General features: G+C 43.3%; 1 protein-coding gene across 1 annotated transcript in view; it reads left to right on the top strand.

Annotated features, from left to right (window-relative positions):
- LOC141111475 (IgGFc-binding protein-like) overlaps positions 1 to 15,108 on the top strand; it is a 31,984-nt gene extending 16,876 nt beyond the window's left edge. The window contains exons 4-15 of the mRNA XM_073603768.1: positions 180 to 517; positions 622 to 1,195; positions 3,168 to 3,763; positions 5,087 to 5,651; positions 7,054 to 7,673; positions 7,956 to 8,535; positions 8,630 to 8,829; positions 11,015 to 11,156; positions 12,004 to 12,332; positions 12,968 to 13,544; positions 13,834 to 14,435; positions 14,533 to 15,108. Of these exons, the coding sequence (XP_073459869.1) occupies positions 180 to 517; positions 622 to 1,195; positions 3,168 to 3,763; positions 5,087 to 5,651; positions 7,054 to 7,673; positions 7,956 to 8,535; positions 8,630 to 8,829; positions 11,015 to 11,156; positions 12,004 to 12,332; positions 12,968 to 13,544; positions 13,834 to 14,435; positions 14,533 to 15,108 (5,699 nt within the window). The remainder of the gene's footprint in view (positions 1 to 179; positions 518 to 621; positions 1,196 to 3,167; positions 3,764 to 5,086; positions 5,652 to 7,053; positions 7,674 to 7,955; positions 8,536 to 8,629; positions 8,830 to 11,014; positions 11,157 to 12,003; positions 12,333 to 12,967; positions 13,545 to 13,833; positions 14,436 to 14,532) is intronic.
- Positions 15,109 to 16,897: the final 1,789 nt, after the last annotated feature.

Below are 16,897 nucleotides of genomic sequence, written 5' to 3'. Positions count from 1 at the left end.
TTCTTCCCCTTTTTTTTTTTTTTTTTTTTTTTTTTTTTTTTTTTTTCATGATTTTGGGTTTGTGTGGGAGCAACTGCTTCTACACTGTTTATTTCATGAAAAATACCAGTGTGGAAGAGTTGGCCAAATTTTCAAGCTTCATTTACTATGATCTGGTTTGTTCTCTCTTGGCAACTTAGGATTGGTTCCAACTTGCAGCAGCCTAAAATGCAGAGCGAAGGAAAAATGCCAAATGGTCAATGGGAAACCAGTATGCATCCCCGATTCAGAAGCCTACTGCCATGCTGTTGGTGACCCCCATTATCGAACCTTTGATGGATACTTTTATGACTTCCAAGGAATCTGCACTTACACCATCGCCAAGACCTGTAATGGTGACAGCAACCTTCCGACTTTCAACATTGAGGCCAAGAATGAAAACAGAGGTAGCACTCGTATATCCTACGTCAGTTATGTCACCGTACAGGTGTATCAGCAAACCATATCTCTGGTGAGATCTGAATATGGTTTTGTGAGGGTAAGTTTGGTTAGCTGGGTTTAACACTACATACTGAAAAGCAAGTGAATGGTGTTTGGACACACATATGAAGTCCTTTCTTCTCATTTTTGCTTCTCCATTAGGTGAATAATCAACGTAACCGCCTGCCTATCAATCTTAATAATGGCCAGGTTCGGCTCTATCAATCCGGTGGCTCGCTCATTATTGTGACTGACTTTTCCTTGAAGGTATACTATGACTGGAACTCTATACTGAAAGTATACATCTCCAGTAGCTTCTTTGGAAGCGTCTGTGGCTTGTGCGGAAACTACAATGGAAACCCTTCAGATGATTTGATGACCCCAGATGGTGTTAAAATTACTAATCTAATTGACTTTGGAAAGGGCTGGAAAGTAGAGGATGGAGACAGGGTCTGCTGGCACAACTGCAATGGGGAATGCAAGAGCTGCCCTCTTGACACTCAACAAACATACATCGGGGAAAAAAGTTGTGGCCTGCTGTCCAAGGTCCTCAACGGTTCCTTCCTCCAATGCCATTCTGTCATAGATCCAAAACCGTATGTCGATAACTGTGTGTATGATCTGTGCATGAATGCTGGTGCCAAACAGATCTTGTGCCAAAGTCTGAAGACCTATGCAGAAGCCTGCCAGCGAAGCAAGGTTGAAATTGGAGAGTGGAGAACACTCACTGGATGCTGTAAGTAGATGCCATATTTAATACTTTTTTTTTTCTTTTGTGTTTTTTTTTTTTTTTTTTTTCTCTTCCAACCGCTGACTTGTATTTTGCGCACACAATATGCCGAAACATAACACTGTTGTCAATCTAGTCTTCCTGGACTAAATGCTGACCAATGCTATGTATTGGTAAAAGGTTTGGTCCAGACGGGTCACTTGCCTGATCTCTGGTTTGATGCAAGAGTGTTTGTTTCCATCGGTATGGATGCATGTCCATCCAAACCTTATTCTAGTTGGGTGAAGTTTGTGTGCTGCTCCTGCTGGTGAGACTTGCCCTTGCTTTACTGTCTCAGACACAACTAAAACTAAGTAAATATCAGTGTGAGGAAATCCATCCTTTGGCAGTTGTCACATGAGTTACCATTGGAAGACACCCTTCCATTCCTGTGATCATGGTCAACCTCTGAAATTCTGATCATAATGGTCTCCAAAGCAGAAGGTGAAAATTACTTTTCCCAATTGAGCCAGGCCACGATATAACTCTTCAGTGGTGTATTTCCCCCCCCACCCTTTCCTGTTTTAATTAAAAAATATCATATGCATACAGTCGTTTAACTGGCCCCATATTTAATTACTAAGCGACTGTTGAATTTGGCTTTTTCAAACCAACTTGCAGTTCATTTTCTACACTTATGTTTTGCCATTTAGATTAAATTAACTCCCATTCTGGCTTCTGAAAAATAAGAAGCCGTGTTGTGGGGGTCCCCTTCAGTTAAATTGCATAATAAAAGATAAACCTTGAGGTCGAAGTCCAGCGTTGGGTCTCCTCTGACGCTTGCTTCTGAGGGGACTACCACTGATCTGTCCTGAGAGGACTTTGATCTTTAACAGCCTGAAGGAAAGGTCCACATCCCGGGCAGTGACATGGACACCCAAAAAAGCCCCTCCTCTGCAGTAAAAGGATGGAAGACTTGGTATTACATGACCATTAATGGCATTTTTTGTTTTTTTTTTAGTAATGTGGGCTTTTATATTGGACTTTCTGTTTTTTAGTATTTCAATTCTGCAGTGTATTAAATATTCTGGTGTCCTTGCAGTGAAAATCCTTGTCCTGCCACCTCTTCTATTATGTGGTGACAATGGTCTATGACATGGTTTTTCAACCTGGGTTCCATGGAACCCTAGCGTTCTCCAGAGGTTGGTGGGGTTCCTTGAGAAATTTCTGCCTCTCGAATGAGTTCCCACTGACCCCCACTGATCCTTTTTGGCTAAGGGACAAAGGGATTCTTCCTAATGAGCCCATGTGTATTGAGCATTCTTCCCATGGACCATCACACTAAAGTTTCATGAGTTTTAGATATAGCAATCTTTAGCAGGGGGCAAGTTATTTCAAAGGTTTCTGTGTTGAAGAGGTTGAGAAGCCTATCGCCATCTCCCATTTTATACTCCTAATGTGATGTTGCCCTGTCACAAGCTCCTCTGGTGTAGACCACGTGTGATCCTATTGACACCCATTGCTCAGGCATGGTCCACAGTTGCCGCTATGAGGAAACTGGTCAAAAGCAATGTGCAACCAATGCTAGAGGAGTGCATGTAGATGGCAAAAGCCTGAAAAGGGCTGGAAGAAACTAGCAGCACTGAGCCAGCTCATGGTTATCCAATAAAAAAATTTGGGCAGCCCCCCCCCCCCCCCCTATGATGGGATTTAAGTTCAATAAAGAGGTGTGTTGGTTTTTTTTTATTAACCAAAGCTTGCAAATTGGATTTGGGGGGAAAATTAAACAAATTCAGCTCTAATAGACTTTGGGATTTGGGCATTGTCTGAGGGGCTTGCCTTCCGTAGGTGTGGGGGGTGGCTACTCCTCACTAATCTGAGCAAAGGGGGATATAACTGATGTATTGAATGCTTCCTATTCTTTCCTTAATTTTGGCATTCAAAATGTCCACTATATTGATGGCAATGGCATGTCCCATATTTTCACTTTTTCCCACAGCACTGCAATGTCCTGCAAATAGTGAATACAAATTGTGCTCCAAAGCCTGTCCGGCCACATGTAACGATGATGCCACTCCATCCGTGTGTCCTGATCCATGTGTGGAGTCTTGCCAGTGTATGGAAGGCTACGTGCTTAATGAAGGAAAATGTGTACCAAAAGCCAACTGTGGCTGCGTCTACCAAGGAAAACTCTACGCTTCCAATGAGACCTTCTGGGGGGATAAAAAGTGCGAGCAGCAGTGCACCTGCAATCCCACCACCAAGAAGGTAGAATGCAAAGCCACCCGCTGCAAGTCTTCCGAGACCTGTTCAGTGGTGAACGGCATCCAGAACTGCTACCCTGTCTCATATGGCACTTGCTCCGCCTCTGGAGACCCCCACTACTTCACCTTTGATGGATTAAGGTATGACTTCCAGAGCACCTGCATCTACCAGTTTGCAGCACTTTGCAATATGTCAGATTTGGTAGACTTCCATGTCAACGTTCAGAATGAATTCCGGGGCAGCAAGGTCGTGTCTTACACCTCAGCAGTGCAAGTCAAGCTGTATGATTTTGATATTTCCATCAACAGGCGGTACAAAGACAGGATTCTGGTGAGTGGAGACTTTCAGTTTCATACATTATCTAGATCATTGTTAGCAATATTTTATGCTGTAATCCGATGTGTTTGGTGTGTGTGTGTTGTTATTTTTCTAAACCCTAGAAGATTGAAAATATAAATTTGCTTGCCAAGCAAAGGGTGTCATTTTTGTTCAGCCAAATTTGAGAGCCGGGTAAGTAGTGCCTGTGGGGGGGGGAGGGGTTGTCTTTGTGGTTGTCTGGTTTTGATGCCTACACATGCTCCCGCCCTGCTAGAATACTATCCCTCCTGATGCTCAACCCTCCACCATCTAGTGCCCTGTTCCTAGCCATTGGCCTTCATGACCTTCCCAGTCATGGTCCTTTTCATCCCCCAAGGAAAGAATGTCCACCCAAATAGTTTGCTGCATTTCACTGGTGATTGTCATCTCCTGAATATCTAGTCACATCACAGGGACATACATTCCAGAGTCGCTTGATATTTTATAGTCAATCGCATATAATGGAATATCTGCGTCAGTCACAAGTGAAAGCATATGCAGTACTTTTAACAGCCATCTCCCTTTTTTCAGGCTCTCCTCTGTCCAGGGTCATTAGTACTCGCAGGACCATGCTCTTTAGTCACTACCTTGCTAGGAACATCTCTTCCAGGGATGTAGCCTCAGTGTTCTCCAGCCTGGCCAAAATGCCTTTTGTAACCCACCCTAGCCCCCACCTCCAAAAAGGATATCTGGCTCCTATTTCTGGTTCTCTCCACCCAGCCTCCTGCCCTGTCCCAGGCCTTCGTGTGCTGGCTAAATTCTCACAGGTGTGGGGCATTTAGCTTCCATGCTGCTAGGGCCCCTCCCAACCTGGTCTCATAACTAGGCACTGACTCACCCATGACATCACTGTGGGAGGGCTTTACCTAAAGGAAGCCCAACACCTGGTTTGGCAACCTGCTGTACTGGACAATATTCTGGTACAGAGCCACCTAGCGGCGAAGTAGCTAACTGCACCTGCCTACATGCCAGATAGCTGTCCAGTTTGTAAATGGATGGTAAACAGGCAGAAGTGCATGGACAGGTGATCCCTCTCCTCCTGAATGCTTGTTCTTGGTGTTGGACTGAGCACTGTGCAAAGCAATAAAACACTGATTAACTTGGCAGTGCTAAACATGTCACATGCTAGTATAGGTGGCTGATGTAAATCAAATTTACTATAGTCTGTGTATTTAGTATTGTATATTACACTTTGATCTACACGGTCAAGAAAATAAGCAGAAGCTCTTATTTAGAGACAAACAGAATCTTTTGGAAGCTAGATTGTGATCATCTGTGTAAATTTTGTTTCTACAGATTAATGGACTTTTAACCAACCTACCATACATTGTAGACAATGGCAAGCTCTCTATATACAAACAAGGCTATTCTGCTGTCCTCCAAACAAGCTTTGGCCTGCGTGTGACATATGACTGGGACAGTCATGTCTCTCTCACTCTTCCCAGCAGCTATTCTAGAACTGTGTGTGGTCTTTGTGGCAACTTTGATGGTAAGAAGGACAATGACTTCATGATGCCAGGAAATCAGCTGGCCACCAAGCCAATCGCCTTTGGAAACAGCTGGAAGGTGCAAAATGTTCCAGGTTGCTATGAAATGGACAAGGGAGAGTGCACCAAATTAGCTGAACTAGAACTACAACATAATAACAAGGAGAGCTGTGGAATACTCAGAGATGAGAAAGGGCCTTTCCGTGAATGCTATGCCAAGATTAACCCAGATGACTACTTCAAGAGCTGTGTGTTTGATGCTTGTTTTTATGAAGGAAGGCAAGAATTTATTTGCAAAATCATTACCAGCTATGCAACACAGTGCCAGGTGGCTGGAGTCACCATCAACCCATGGAGAACCTACCAGTTCTGTCGTAAGTTGGCTTGGCCTGTAATGTTCAGAAGGCTGTTCACTGCAGGTGTGGTTTTGTTGGTGTGGGTTTGACCAAAACTCCATAGGAAAAAGTAGTGCTGTTCCCATTCACCTAACTTGTACTAAAACTCAGTGTTCAACCTTTTTTCGGTCGGGGCACCCCTAATTCTGCACAGCAGGTGAATGTCGCCAGCACACTGGATCTCCAACATGGATCCACAGCTTTTATTCAGCGGTCACGTTATTACAACGAGCAATGTTTCGGAGGCTCACAGGACAGTTGCATGCCTGATGAAGGGGTCCTGGAGGGCCCTGAAAACTTGCTCTTGTAACAATGTGGTTGATGACTAAAGATTTGGACCCACGTTGGAGACAAAGTGTGTGCTGGTGACGTTCTTCAGATTTGACCATCTTTTGGTTCTAGCCAATGGTTCTTACAGCACCTGCTTGCATACGGAGTCATTTTTTTTTTTTTTTTCAGGAACATGTGCATTAGGATTGCGCAGCTGTATTCATTCTGTACAGTTGCAAGGCACCCCATTCTAAAATGTAAAGATTTTTACAGAATGCAAAAAACATCCACACACTTGGGACACCATCGTTGGAGGGGATTTATGGTTCCAAAGTGCACAAAGAATGCAAACAAAATAAATTGGACTGCAGCTCATTAACTTTAATGGCATGACACAACCCTTCTATGTGGTGCCCATGAAGTTTATTGACTGCGGTCCAATGTATTCTATTCACATTCTTTGCAATAACGGATGTGCCACTTTTGTACATTTTAGGGTTAGCGAGTGTCCACATTACCACCCAGCAGTCTCTCTCGTTTAAATTTGACTTGCTATTCTTCTAAAACAAGCACACCTTTGCACACACGTACTAACCTGTGTTCCAATGTTTCTCTCGTTTAGTTTTTTTTTTTTTTTAATCATGGCTAACTGACATTTTACGCACTATTTAGAAAAGTAGATGACCACTCCAGTTGAGTTTGGGGAAGCCGTTTTCTGCTGAAGTGTGACACTGCTCCCGTGTACAAAACCGGCTCCAAGAAAGAACTGGTTTGACCAGTTTTGGTGTTAAGAACTCAAACGTCCTGCACAGAGCCCTGACCTCATGACCCCTATTAATTCCAATTAGGAGGAATTGGAACACAAATTTGCAAAAAAATGTTCATCCAACATCAGTAATTTACATTAGTCTCTTGGTTAAGTGGGCACAAATCCTCAGATACACTTCAATCTTGTGGAAAGCCGTCTCAAAGTGTCTATATTCATGCCCATTATTTTGGCATGGGACATCCAACAAGCCCATATAGGTGTGATGGTCAGGAGTCTATAACATTTTAGGCTATGTAGTGGTAATGTACCTATAACTGTTTTTTGTTGCTTTGTTAATCCCAGGTCCAGTCTGTCCAAAGAACAGTCACTATGAAATCTGTACGTCAGGATGCGCTCCCACTTGTCTATATCTCTCCCCTCCATTGGGATGCAACCCTGTGTGTTCTGAAGGATGTGAATGCGATGATGGCTTTATCCTTAGTGGAGGAAACTGTGTTCCCATATCCAACTGTGGTTGCCTGTACAATAATGCATACTACAAGATGGGTGAAGTGTTTCACACCAGTGGCCTCTGCGACCAGAAGTGCGTATGTACAGAGAGCGGAGCCGTAGAGTGCAAAGATTCTCCTTGCGGGCCCAATGAAAAGTGCAACGTGATCGATGGAATTCAGAAATGTCAGCCAGTAGGCTCAGCACAGTGCTCCGCAGCCGGTGACCCCCACTACATGTCATTTGATGGCCGCGCATTTGACTTCCAAGGCACTTGTACCTACACCTTGTCCAAGACTCTGACAGACAATGGCAACAATACTGTGACAGACAATGAAAATCTAGTGCCTTTTGCCATCCATGTAAAAAATGAAAAATGGGGCAATGGGCGTGTGGCTGTCACCAAACTAGTAATTTTTGAAGTCTACGACTATAAGATCATTCTTCAGTATAATGTTCGTGGTCGGATTATGGTAAGTCTTATGAATATTCCCTGTCTAAAAAATCTGAGTTATATCTATTAACAAAATGGTTGTGGTGTTTGTGTGTGGTGGTTTTTGTTTTTGGTTTTTTTTTTTATTTTTTTATTATATAGGGTTTTATTTTTTTTGTCTTCAGCATTAAAAAATTGTAATGGCATATGTTAAATATCTGCACATGAATAGTAAGTCTACCCTTCTCTCCTAGAATAGAAAACCTAATGTAACTCCTATTTAAACTCTTTGGGAATAAACTTTTTTTTTTTTTTATTGTAGATCAATGGGGTGTATAACAACATCCCAGTAAACTTGGAAGGTGGCAGAATCCGGGTCTACCAACAGGGTAAAAGGGTGGTTGTTGATTCAGATTTCGGCGTTCAGGTCAATTACGACTTGGTCTACCATTTGCTAGTCACTGTCCCAGGAACCTACCAGAATCAGTTGGGTGGTTTGTGTGGTAACTATAATGGTGATGGAAAGGACGACTTCCAGCTCCCCAATAAGAAAGTAACAACAGATGCTACTGTATTTGGAGCCTCTTGGAAGGTGCAGATCCCTGGGGTGACTTGCGATGATGGCTGTGGTGGTAGTGGCAACCCATGCTTATCTTGTGACAATAGGAAGGAAGAGATCTTGAAAATGGACAACTACTGTGGGTTCCTGAAGAAGGTTGAAGGTCCTCTGAGTGCTTGTTATGACACCGTCAATCCTGATACTTTTATCAACAACTGTATCTATGACCTGTGTGCCAGTGTAGGTGATGGGGACATACTTTGCCAGAACATACAGAGCTATGTTGCTGCATGTCAAGCAGCTGGTGTCACCATTCAGCCTTGGAGAACTGATGCATTCTGTCGTAAGTTTTGTACTGGGTTTTTTTTTTTTTTTTTTTTTTTCTAATGTAGGATTAATATATATAATTTTATTTTAATGTCTGTTTTTCTCACTAGCATTGACCTGCCCAGCCAACAGTCAATACAAAGTTTGTGCTGCCGTGTGTGCCTCAACTTGTGCTGGTTTTAGTTACCCTGACAAATGTCCCATTGCTTGCTCTGAGGGCTGCGAGTGCAATGGTGGCTTCTTTTTTGATGGGAAGAACTGTGTGTCAATGGACAACTGTGGCTGTTTTGAGGATGGAAAATATTATCAGGTGGGTATTTTGCATTTCTGGCATTAGAGCTTAACCACTTCAATACCGGGCACTTAGACACCCTCCTGCCCAGACCAATTTTCAGCTTTCAACGCTGTCGCAGTTTGACAATTGCGCGGTCATGCTATACTGTACCCAAACTACATTTTTATAATTTTGTTCCCACAAATAGACCTTTCTTTTGGTGGTATTTGATCACCTCTGCGGTTTTTATTTTTTGCTAAACGCATAAAAAAAAGACCGAAAATTTTGAAAAAAATAAAGTTTTTGCTTTGTTTCTGTTAAAAAAAAAAAAAAATGTAAATAAGTAAGTTTTCTCTTTCACTGATGGGCACTGATACGGCGGCACCGATGAGGTGGTACTCATATGCAGCACCGATGGGCATTGATAGGTGGCACTGGGCGGCACTGATAGGCATCCCTGGTGGCACTGATAGGCATCCCTGGTGGCACTGATAGGCATCTGCCTGGGCACACAGTGGCATTTCCCTGGGGGTCCAGTGTGGATCGTTCCCCTGGTGGTCCTGGGCGGCTTCCCTGGTGGTCCTGGGTAGGATCCGAGGGGGGGCTGTGCTGATAAACAATCAGCACAGACCCCCCCCCCCCCCCCCCTGTCAGGAGAGCAGCCGATAAGCTCTCCTCCACTCGCGTCTTTTAGACGCGAGTGAGGAAAAGCCGATCAATGGCTCTTTCTATTTACATCGTGATCAGCCGTGATTGGACACCTGACACTGATTACCTAGATCGGTGTTGCAGGGTGTCAGACTGACACCCCGCAACAATGATCGCCGAGATGCGCACCCCCGGGGGCACGCAGCGGCTCGATATTCCTGATCACGTCATATGACGTCCGGTCAGGAATATCAAATCACTTTGCCACCGTCATTTAGTAATAGGGCGGGCGGCAAGTGGTTAAATGTGTGGGGTGTGTGTTCTTCTTTTTTGTTTTTTTAGGAATGGTTAAAAAACAGTTAGCTTTTCATTGCTGTGTACACATACAATTTCTCTGTTCCAATGATTTGGAGTTCCCTATCAGGGACACAGTCAACAGTGGTTCTTGAACTCTCCTCCGCTACAAAAATAAGTCTATCGCCATTTGTGTACCGGCTGACCAAAAAAAAAAAAAAAACCTGTTAACAGCTGTCTCTGGAAGTGATCTTGCCAATAAAGACAGGATGGCAACAACAAAAACTTGACGCTGGCTCCAAACTTCTCTACTCTTTTTGGCTTTTGGGTAAAGGCATTGTGGCTGAACTTATGGCTGTGACTTATCACAAGATTTGCCAAAGTGGGAATGCCATGTTGACAATACATGGCGCTTGGGGGTGGGGGGGATGAAGGTAAGTTTGAAATGGGTGTGGCTGTCCCCAACAGTTTGAAAAAGAGCTCCATACTAACTATTAAGGTTTTACAGTCCTCCTAGCCTTTTGCAGCTAAAGTGATTGTAAAGTCTTGTGTGGGTTTTATTTTTTTTTTCTCTAAAAACAAACCTGTTATTTACCTGCTATGTGTAATGGTTTTGCACAGGGCAGCCCAGATCCTCCTCTTCTCAGGTACCTCTTCTGTGCTCCTGGCCCCTCCTTCCTGTGGAGTGCCCCCACAGCATGCTATGGGGGCACCCGAACCGAGTCACAGCTCTGTTCATTCAGACGTGGAGCCCTGGTCCAGCTCCACCCCCAGCTCTCCTGATTGGCTCCTACTGCTGTCAAAGTCAGTTAGCCAATGGCGCCGCTGCTGTTTCAGCCAATCGGGGGAGTCCCAAACAGCCGGGGAACTCATGGACATCGCCAGGGAGAGATGGTCCTCGGGCAAGTATTAGGGGGCCTGCTGCACACAAGGTGTGTTGTCTTCATGCACTCTTGGGGGTCTTGCAGTCTCATAGGGCAGTCAGAAAACGCCTCCTACAAGCTTTAACCAGTGCTCGGCCAGACACTGATAGAGGTCACAGGACTGCTATATTCTGCTGACGAGAAGGTATTCAGTTTATTTACTAAACTAATAGCATTTCCATCTTGTGTACTGTGGACGATCAGATATAGTGAATGCAGGGTTTGGGGAGTTTAGTAACACTTTAAATTTTGTCCTTTTGTTGTACAAGGTTCACAAATCATCTCACAACAATATCTTCTAATTCCCTTTACAATTTTTATCAAACAAATTTCAAAACCATTTGTACCTCCTACAGCCTAATGAGACAGTCTTATCCAATGACTGCCAACAAACATGCAAATGTAGTCCGGTGGGTGACCTTGTCTGTGAAGACACTGGCTGTGCAGCTGATGAAGAGTGCAAGATTCAAGATGGAATTGTCAAATGTGTTAACAAAGGTAATGGTTTGAGTGGAAGTAAAAGCTCTGAAAACATTGCAATTTGTCTTAAGGTTACCAGATTCTCCAAATGCAATTCCTGGGGCACTCTAGTGACTAACCTGAAACAATTGGTCAGACTTTTGGAGAAAGAGACAGCACTCAAGGTGTAGGGATAAAATGCCCTTCGGCACCGTGAGCAGGAGAATGAGGTGTGCTTATCCCACGATGGCGGATTGTGGGTGTGGGCAAATTGCTGTAACAATGGGAGGGGCTTAAAGGGGGTATCATGGTCTATAAAAACAGCCAGTGCCACTGTGGGTAAGGTAGTGTGCAGGGGTCAGGAGTGAGTCGAACTCAGCCAAGGTAAGGTCAAGCCAGGAACAAGTGTAGCTACAGTATATGTTAAAATGCCTCATCCTTTGGCTTGATGGCTCACTGGTTGCACCTAGTTTCCCCCACATGAAGTCAAGTCATCATTCTCCCTCCTTCTTCTCTTTGCTAGCCAAGCAGATGGGATAGACAGTGGGTATTGTAGGCATCCAGGACATTGTCCCCAGGCACCCAACAGCATACAATAAAATGCCAAAATCCAATGGCCCCACTGTGCAAGCTTCAATTTAAAATGCTGACTAATTTTGGACTGATGCTTGATTAGTGCAGCTGATCTGGCACCTGCGCTACAAGATTTATGCTGTGCTGCCGGGGATGATTTACGTTTACAGGGACACACCTCACAATGTGACCTGTCCCTGGGAAATGGGGGGGGGGGGTGGCGGCATTTCAACCCTACACATTCCTTGAGTCCTCCAACTGTATCCTAATCTTCTGTACTTTTTTTTTTGTACTTTTATTTTTTTTATTTCAGATCCCTGTAAGCCCATCACTTGTAGGATCAAGGAAACTTGCAAAGTCCAAAATGGAAAAGCAATCTGCCTCCCTGATTTCACAGGAACCTGTTGGGGTTGGGGAGACCCCCATTACCGCACTTTTGATGGCTACAAGTATGACTTCCAAGGTACCTGCACCTATATCCTAACGAAGTATGACGGCAATGACAGTGGCTTGGTGGCATTTACTGTTGAGGAGAAGAATGACAACAGAGGGAGCCAGGCTGTGTCCTATGTTAGGATTATCTCCATCTATGTATATAACTACAAGATCACTCTTATGAAGGGAGAATTGGGTAAAGTCAGGGTAAGTAGTGATGACTTTAAAACTGTGTGTAAAGTTTTATTTTTTTTATTTTTTTTAAACCATTTTTGAATACCATTTCTTAATCCTAGTTTAGTTGCCCTTCACCTTGGACTTGTTTAACATTCATCTTCTTAACACCTGTCCAAATGGCTTCCTCATCCCATACGAGTATTGGGCATATATACCGTCTTAGCCATTTAATCCCATCTCTACAGTGCCCTAAAAAAATGTGTGAAGGTAGATGTTCAGAATTGTCCAATAATGGTTAACCAAGATAATCCTGACACTACTTTTATAATCTCTCTAGTTTTTGTCATGGTCTTGAATAAAATACACGTCTTTATTTGGGTGCCATAAAACTGGGACAAGTGGTGTTTCCTGCGTTGCTTCTCAGCAAATCACCACTGTAAAGGCATGTGGGTACCATTTTTGGAGGGCCCCAACCCTTTTTAGGGCCCGTGCCCTTCATACAATTAACATTTTTCCTAATTTCATGCCCCTGTAGCACTTAAGCCAAGATTCTTAATTTATATTTATTTATTTGTCACTTCAATCTTCCCAGCTGCTGCTTTTTTTTATAGTTGTTTTAAAGTGTGAATTATTATCTTTTTAAACTCTTTACTTTGACTAAACAGGTGAATGAAGTCATTGCCAATCTACCTGTAACTCTGCTAGATGGAAAGATCTCTGTAAGCATCAGTGGCTTCTCTGCCATTGTCCGTACGGATTTTGGTCTACAGGTGTCCTATGATTACAAATGGAATGTTGTGGTCACTCTCACCAGCAGCTACTATGGCCTTACACGTGGTCTCTGTGGTAACTTTAACCAAAATGCCAAGGATGAACTTCTCACCTCGGATAACAGAACTGTCTCCTCTCTCATCGACTGGGCCAAGAGTTGGAAAGTCTATGACCGGGATCCTTTCTGCTTTGACTCTTGCCCTGCACGTAATTGTCCAACCTGTGATGATGCCAAAAAGGACCTGTACGGAGGTGACAATGAATGTGGTCTTATCAGCAAGGTCGCAAATGGGCCTTTCAGAGAGTGTCACCCAAAAGTTAACCCCAACAACTTCTTTGATAGCTGCTTGTATGATGTCTGCATGAACGGTGGCGCAAACCAATTCCTATGCCAGGCCCTCAATGCCTATTCTAACATCTGCAGGAAACAAGGAGTTAAAGTATATGATTGGAGAGCACCATCTGGTTGTGGTAAGTACCCTTTTTATTTATTTTTTTTTTGCTCCAGTTTCCACCAATAATAAATGTGGTGAAAGTTTCAGGTACACCAGGGGATGCTAAAGTGACACAATGAGCCACATTAGGGCAAACAAATGTTAATGCATACCTAGCATAAAATGTTGTTCCAGCGTGTCAGTTTAATCAGTCTATGCTAATCGGTTATTTGCATTACCCGTAATGTCATGCACACGGAGACTTTGATCTTGTGATGTTTTTAATTTTTTTTTTTTTTTTTTTTTTTTTTTTTTTTTTTTTCCAGTTTTTCAATGTCCTGCAAACAGCCATTATGAGTCCTGCGGTAATGCCTGTCCAGCCACCTGCACCGATCGTACAGCCCCATCCCGGTGCACTGAGGATTGTGTGGAGACCTGTCAATGTAATGATGGCTTTGTTCTCAGCAGTGATAAATGTGTTCCTACCTCAAGCTGTGGATGTTCCTACAATGGTGCCTACTACCAGGCCAATGAAGAGTTCTGGGCCGACCAGAACTGTAGTGTGCTCTGCAAGTGTGACCCAAGCCTTGGCATGGTGGCTTGCAAGGAAAGCAGCTGTAAGCCAAGCGAGCGTTGCCTGGTCACAGATGGTGTCCGTGCTTGTCAGCCCTTAAGTTTTTCAAATTGCACAAGTTCTGGAGATCCGCACTACACAACCTTTGATGGCAAGAGATTTGATTTTATGGGTACCTGCATATACCAACTGGTTGGCATGAATTCAAGTGACCGTTCACTGGACAATTTTAATGTTAAGGTCCAAAACCACAATCGTGGTGGGAACAAAGCTGTTTCCTATACTAAAGTTGTGACCTTGGAAGCTTATGACACAGATTTTGCACTGAGCTGGGACTATCCACGTCGTATCTTGGTATGTATACATTTTTGATGTCTGAATGAAGGTTACTTCCTTAAATTTCAATTTCCTAAATTTTATTTATTTACTTTTTATTTTTTATTTTTTTAAGGTTAATGGTGTTGTCAGATCTCTGCCACTATACTTCAAAACCAACAAAGTGGTGGCATACATCAACGGCAGACAGGGCATTATAAAAACTGATTTCGGCATCACTGTTACATGTGACTGGGACAGTTATATGGCAGTCAACATACCTAACACTTATGCCAATGCTGTTCAAGGCTTGTGTGGAAACAATAACAAGAACCCCAACGATGACTTTAACATGAAGAATGGAAGGCAAGCACCAAATGCAATTCATTTTGGCAACAGCTGGCAAGTCGATGACTTTGCCGGGTGTAGTCCTGAGTGTAATGGAAGCTGCCCTTTGTGTACAGAAGATCAAAAACAAGCCTACAAGGTTGACAATTACTGTGGACTTCTCACCAAGCCCAGTGGACCTTTTGATCTGTGCCTGTCAATCATTGATCCAACCCCTTATTTCAGCGACTGTATTTATGATGCTTGCCAATACAAGGGACATCCATCTTCATTCTGTAAAGCCATTGGCCTCTATGTGGCTGCATGCCAAGCTGCTGGTGTGACACTTCAGGGATGGAGGAAACCATCTTTCTGCAGTAAGTAATATGAGCAGTCCATTACAAATAGGGGATGAGCAGGGGGAGCCTTAAATATTTAAACTTTTCTGTGGAAATTACTTGGTATCAACAATTAATGCAAAATTTGGGTGGGGGGGGCACAGTGGCCATCTTGTCTTTAAATGGCTCCTAAAGAATAGTATTTCCTCTGTGTGCCAAAAAACTCATAAGCGTCATTTAATGGGTTTATTTTCTTTATGGGAAAAATGGTACATTATTGTCCCCAAATAATTGGGCCCATTCACACTGGTAAACTGCTAAAATTTCTTTAGGTGTGATGTGGTGCCGTTGTTTAAAAATATAAATTGTGTGTGAGATCATGTATAAATTTTTTTTTTTTTTTTTTTTTTTTTTTTTGCTATTTAAGCCTATTCAAATGCTGCAACTCGTGTGCATGAATGCAATGCATCAGTGTAAATGGACCCTGAAGGGAAAGTATTCAATCCCTTTTTAAAAGATCTTATCAGCAAATGTATGCCTAAATAAAATGGAGTTTAGTCTTGGCAACATTTTGATGATATGGATGTTTAATTTTACTAAATTAAATAAAATACTAATTTTACTACTAGAGAGATATATAATATTAGTGGGGATGGAAAGTATTCAGACCCCCTTAAATTTTTGTTCACTGTTATATTGCAGCCATTTGCTTTGCCAGTGTTGTGTTTTTTTTTTTTTTTTTTTTTTTTTTTTTTCCTCATTTAATGTACACACAGCACCCCATATTAACAGAATTGTTGCCATTTTTGCAGATTTAGTAAAGAGAAACTTAAATATCACATGGTCCTAAGTTTTTCGACCCTTTGCTCAGTATTTAGTAGAAGCCCCTTTTGATCTAATACAGCCATGAGTCTTTTTGGGAAAGATGCAACAAGTTTTTCACACCTGGATTTGGGGATCCTCTGCCATTCCTCCTTGCAGAATCTCTCCAGTTCTGTCAGGTTGGATGGTAAACGTTAGTGGACGGCCATTTTTAGGTCTCTCCAGAGATGCTCAATTGGGTTTAAGTCAGGGCTCTGGCTGGGCCATTCAAGAACAGTCATGGAGTTGTTGTGAAGCCACTCCTTCGTTATTTTAGCTGTGTGCTTAGGGTCATTGTCTTGTTGGAAGGTAAACCTTCGGCCCAGTCTGAGGTCCTGAGCACTCTGGAGAAGGTTTTCGGATATCCCTGCACTTGGCCGCATTCATCTTTCTCTCGATTGCAACCAGTCGTCCTGTCCCTGCAGCTGAAAAACACCCCCACAGCATGATGCTGCCACCACCATGCTTCACTATTGGGACTGTATTGGACAGGTGATGAGCAGTGCCTGGTTTTCGCCACACATACCGCTTAGAATTAAGGCCAAAAAGTTCTATCTTGGTCTCATCAGACCAGAGAATCTTATTTCTCACCATCTTGGAGTCCTTCGGGTGTTTTTTTAGCAAACTCCATGCGGGCTTTCATATGTCTTGCACTGAGAGGCTTCCGTCGGGCCACTCTGCCATAAAGCCCCGACTGGTGGAGGGCTGCAGTGATGGTTGACTTTCTACAACTTTCTCCCATCTCCCGACTGCATCTCTGGAGCTCAGCCATAGTGATCTTTTGGTTCTTCTTTACTTCTCACCAAGGCTCTTCTCCCCCGATAGCTCAGTTTGGCCGGACAGCCAGCTCTAGGAAGGGTTCTGGTCGTCCCAAATGTCTTCCATTTAAGGATTATGGAGGCCACTGTGCTCTTAGGAAACTTAAGTGCAGCAGAAATGTTTTTGTAACCTTGGCCAGATCTGTGCCTTGCCACA

The sequence above is a fragment of the Aquarana catesbeiana genome, linkage group LG10 (assembly GCF_042186555.1).
Source record: "Aquarana catesbeiana isolate 2022-GZ linkage group LG10, ASM4218655v1, whole genome shotgun sequence".
NCBI classification, from domain to species: Eukaryota; Metazoa; Chordata; class Amphibia; order Anura; family Ranidae; genus Aquarana; species Aquarana catesbeiana.
Note: the sequence above shows the minus strand (reverse complement) of the source record. Positions and strands in the feature narration are given on the sequence as shown.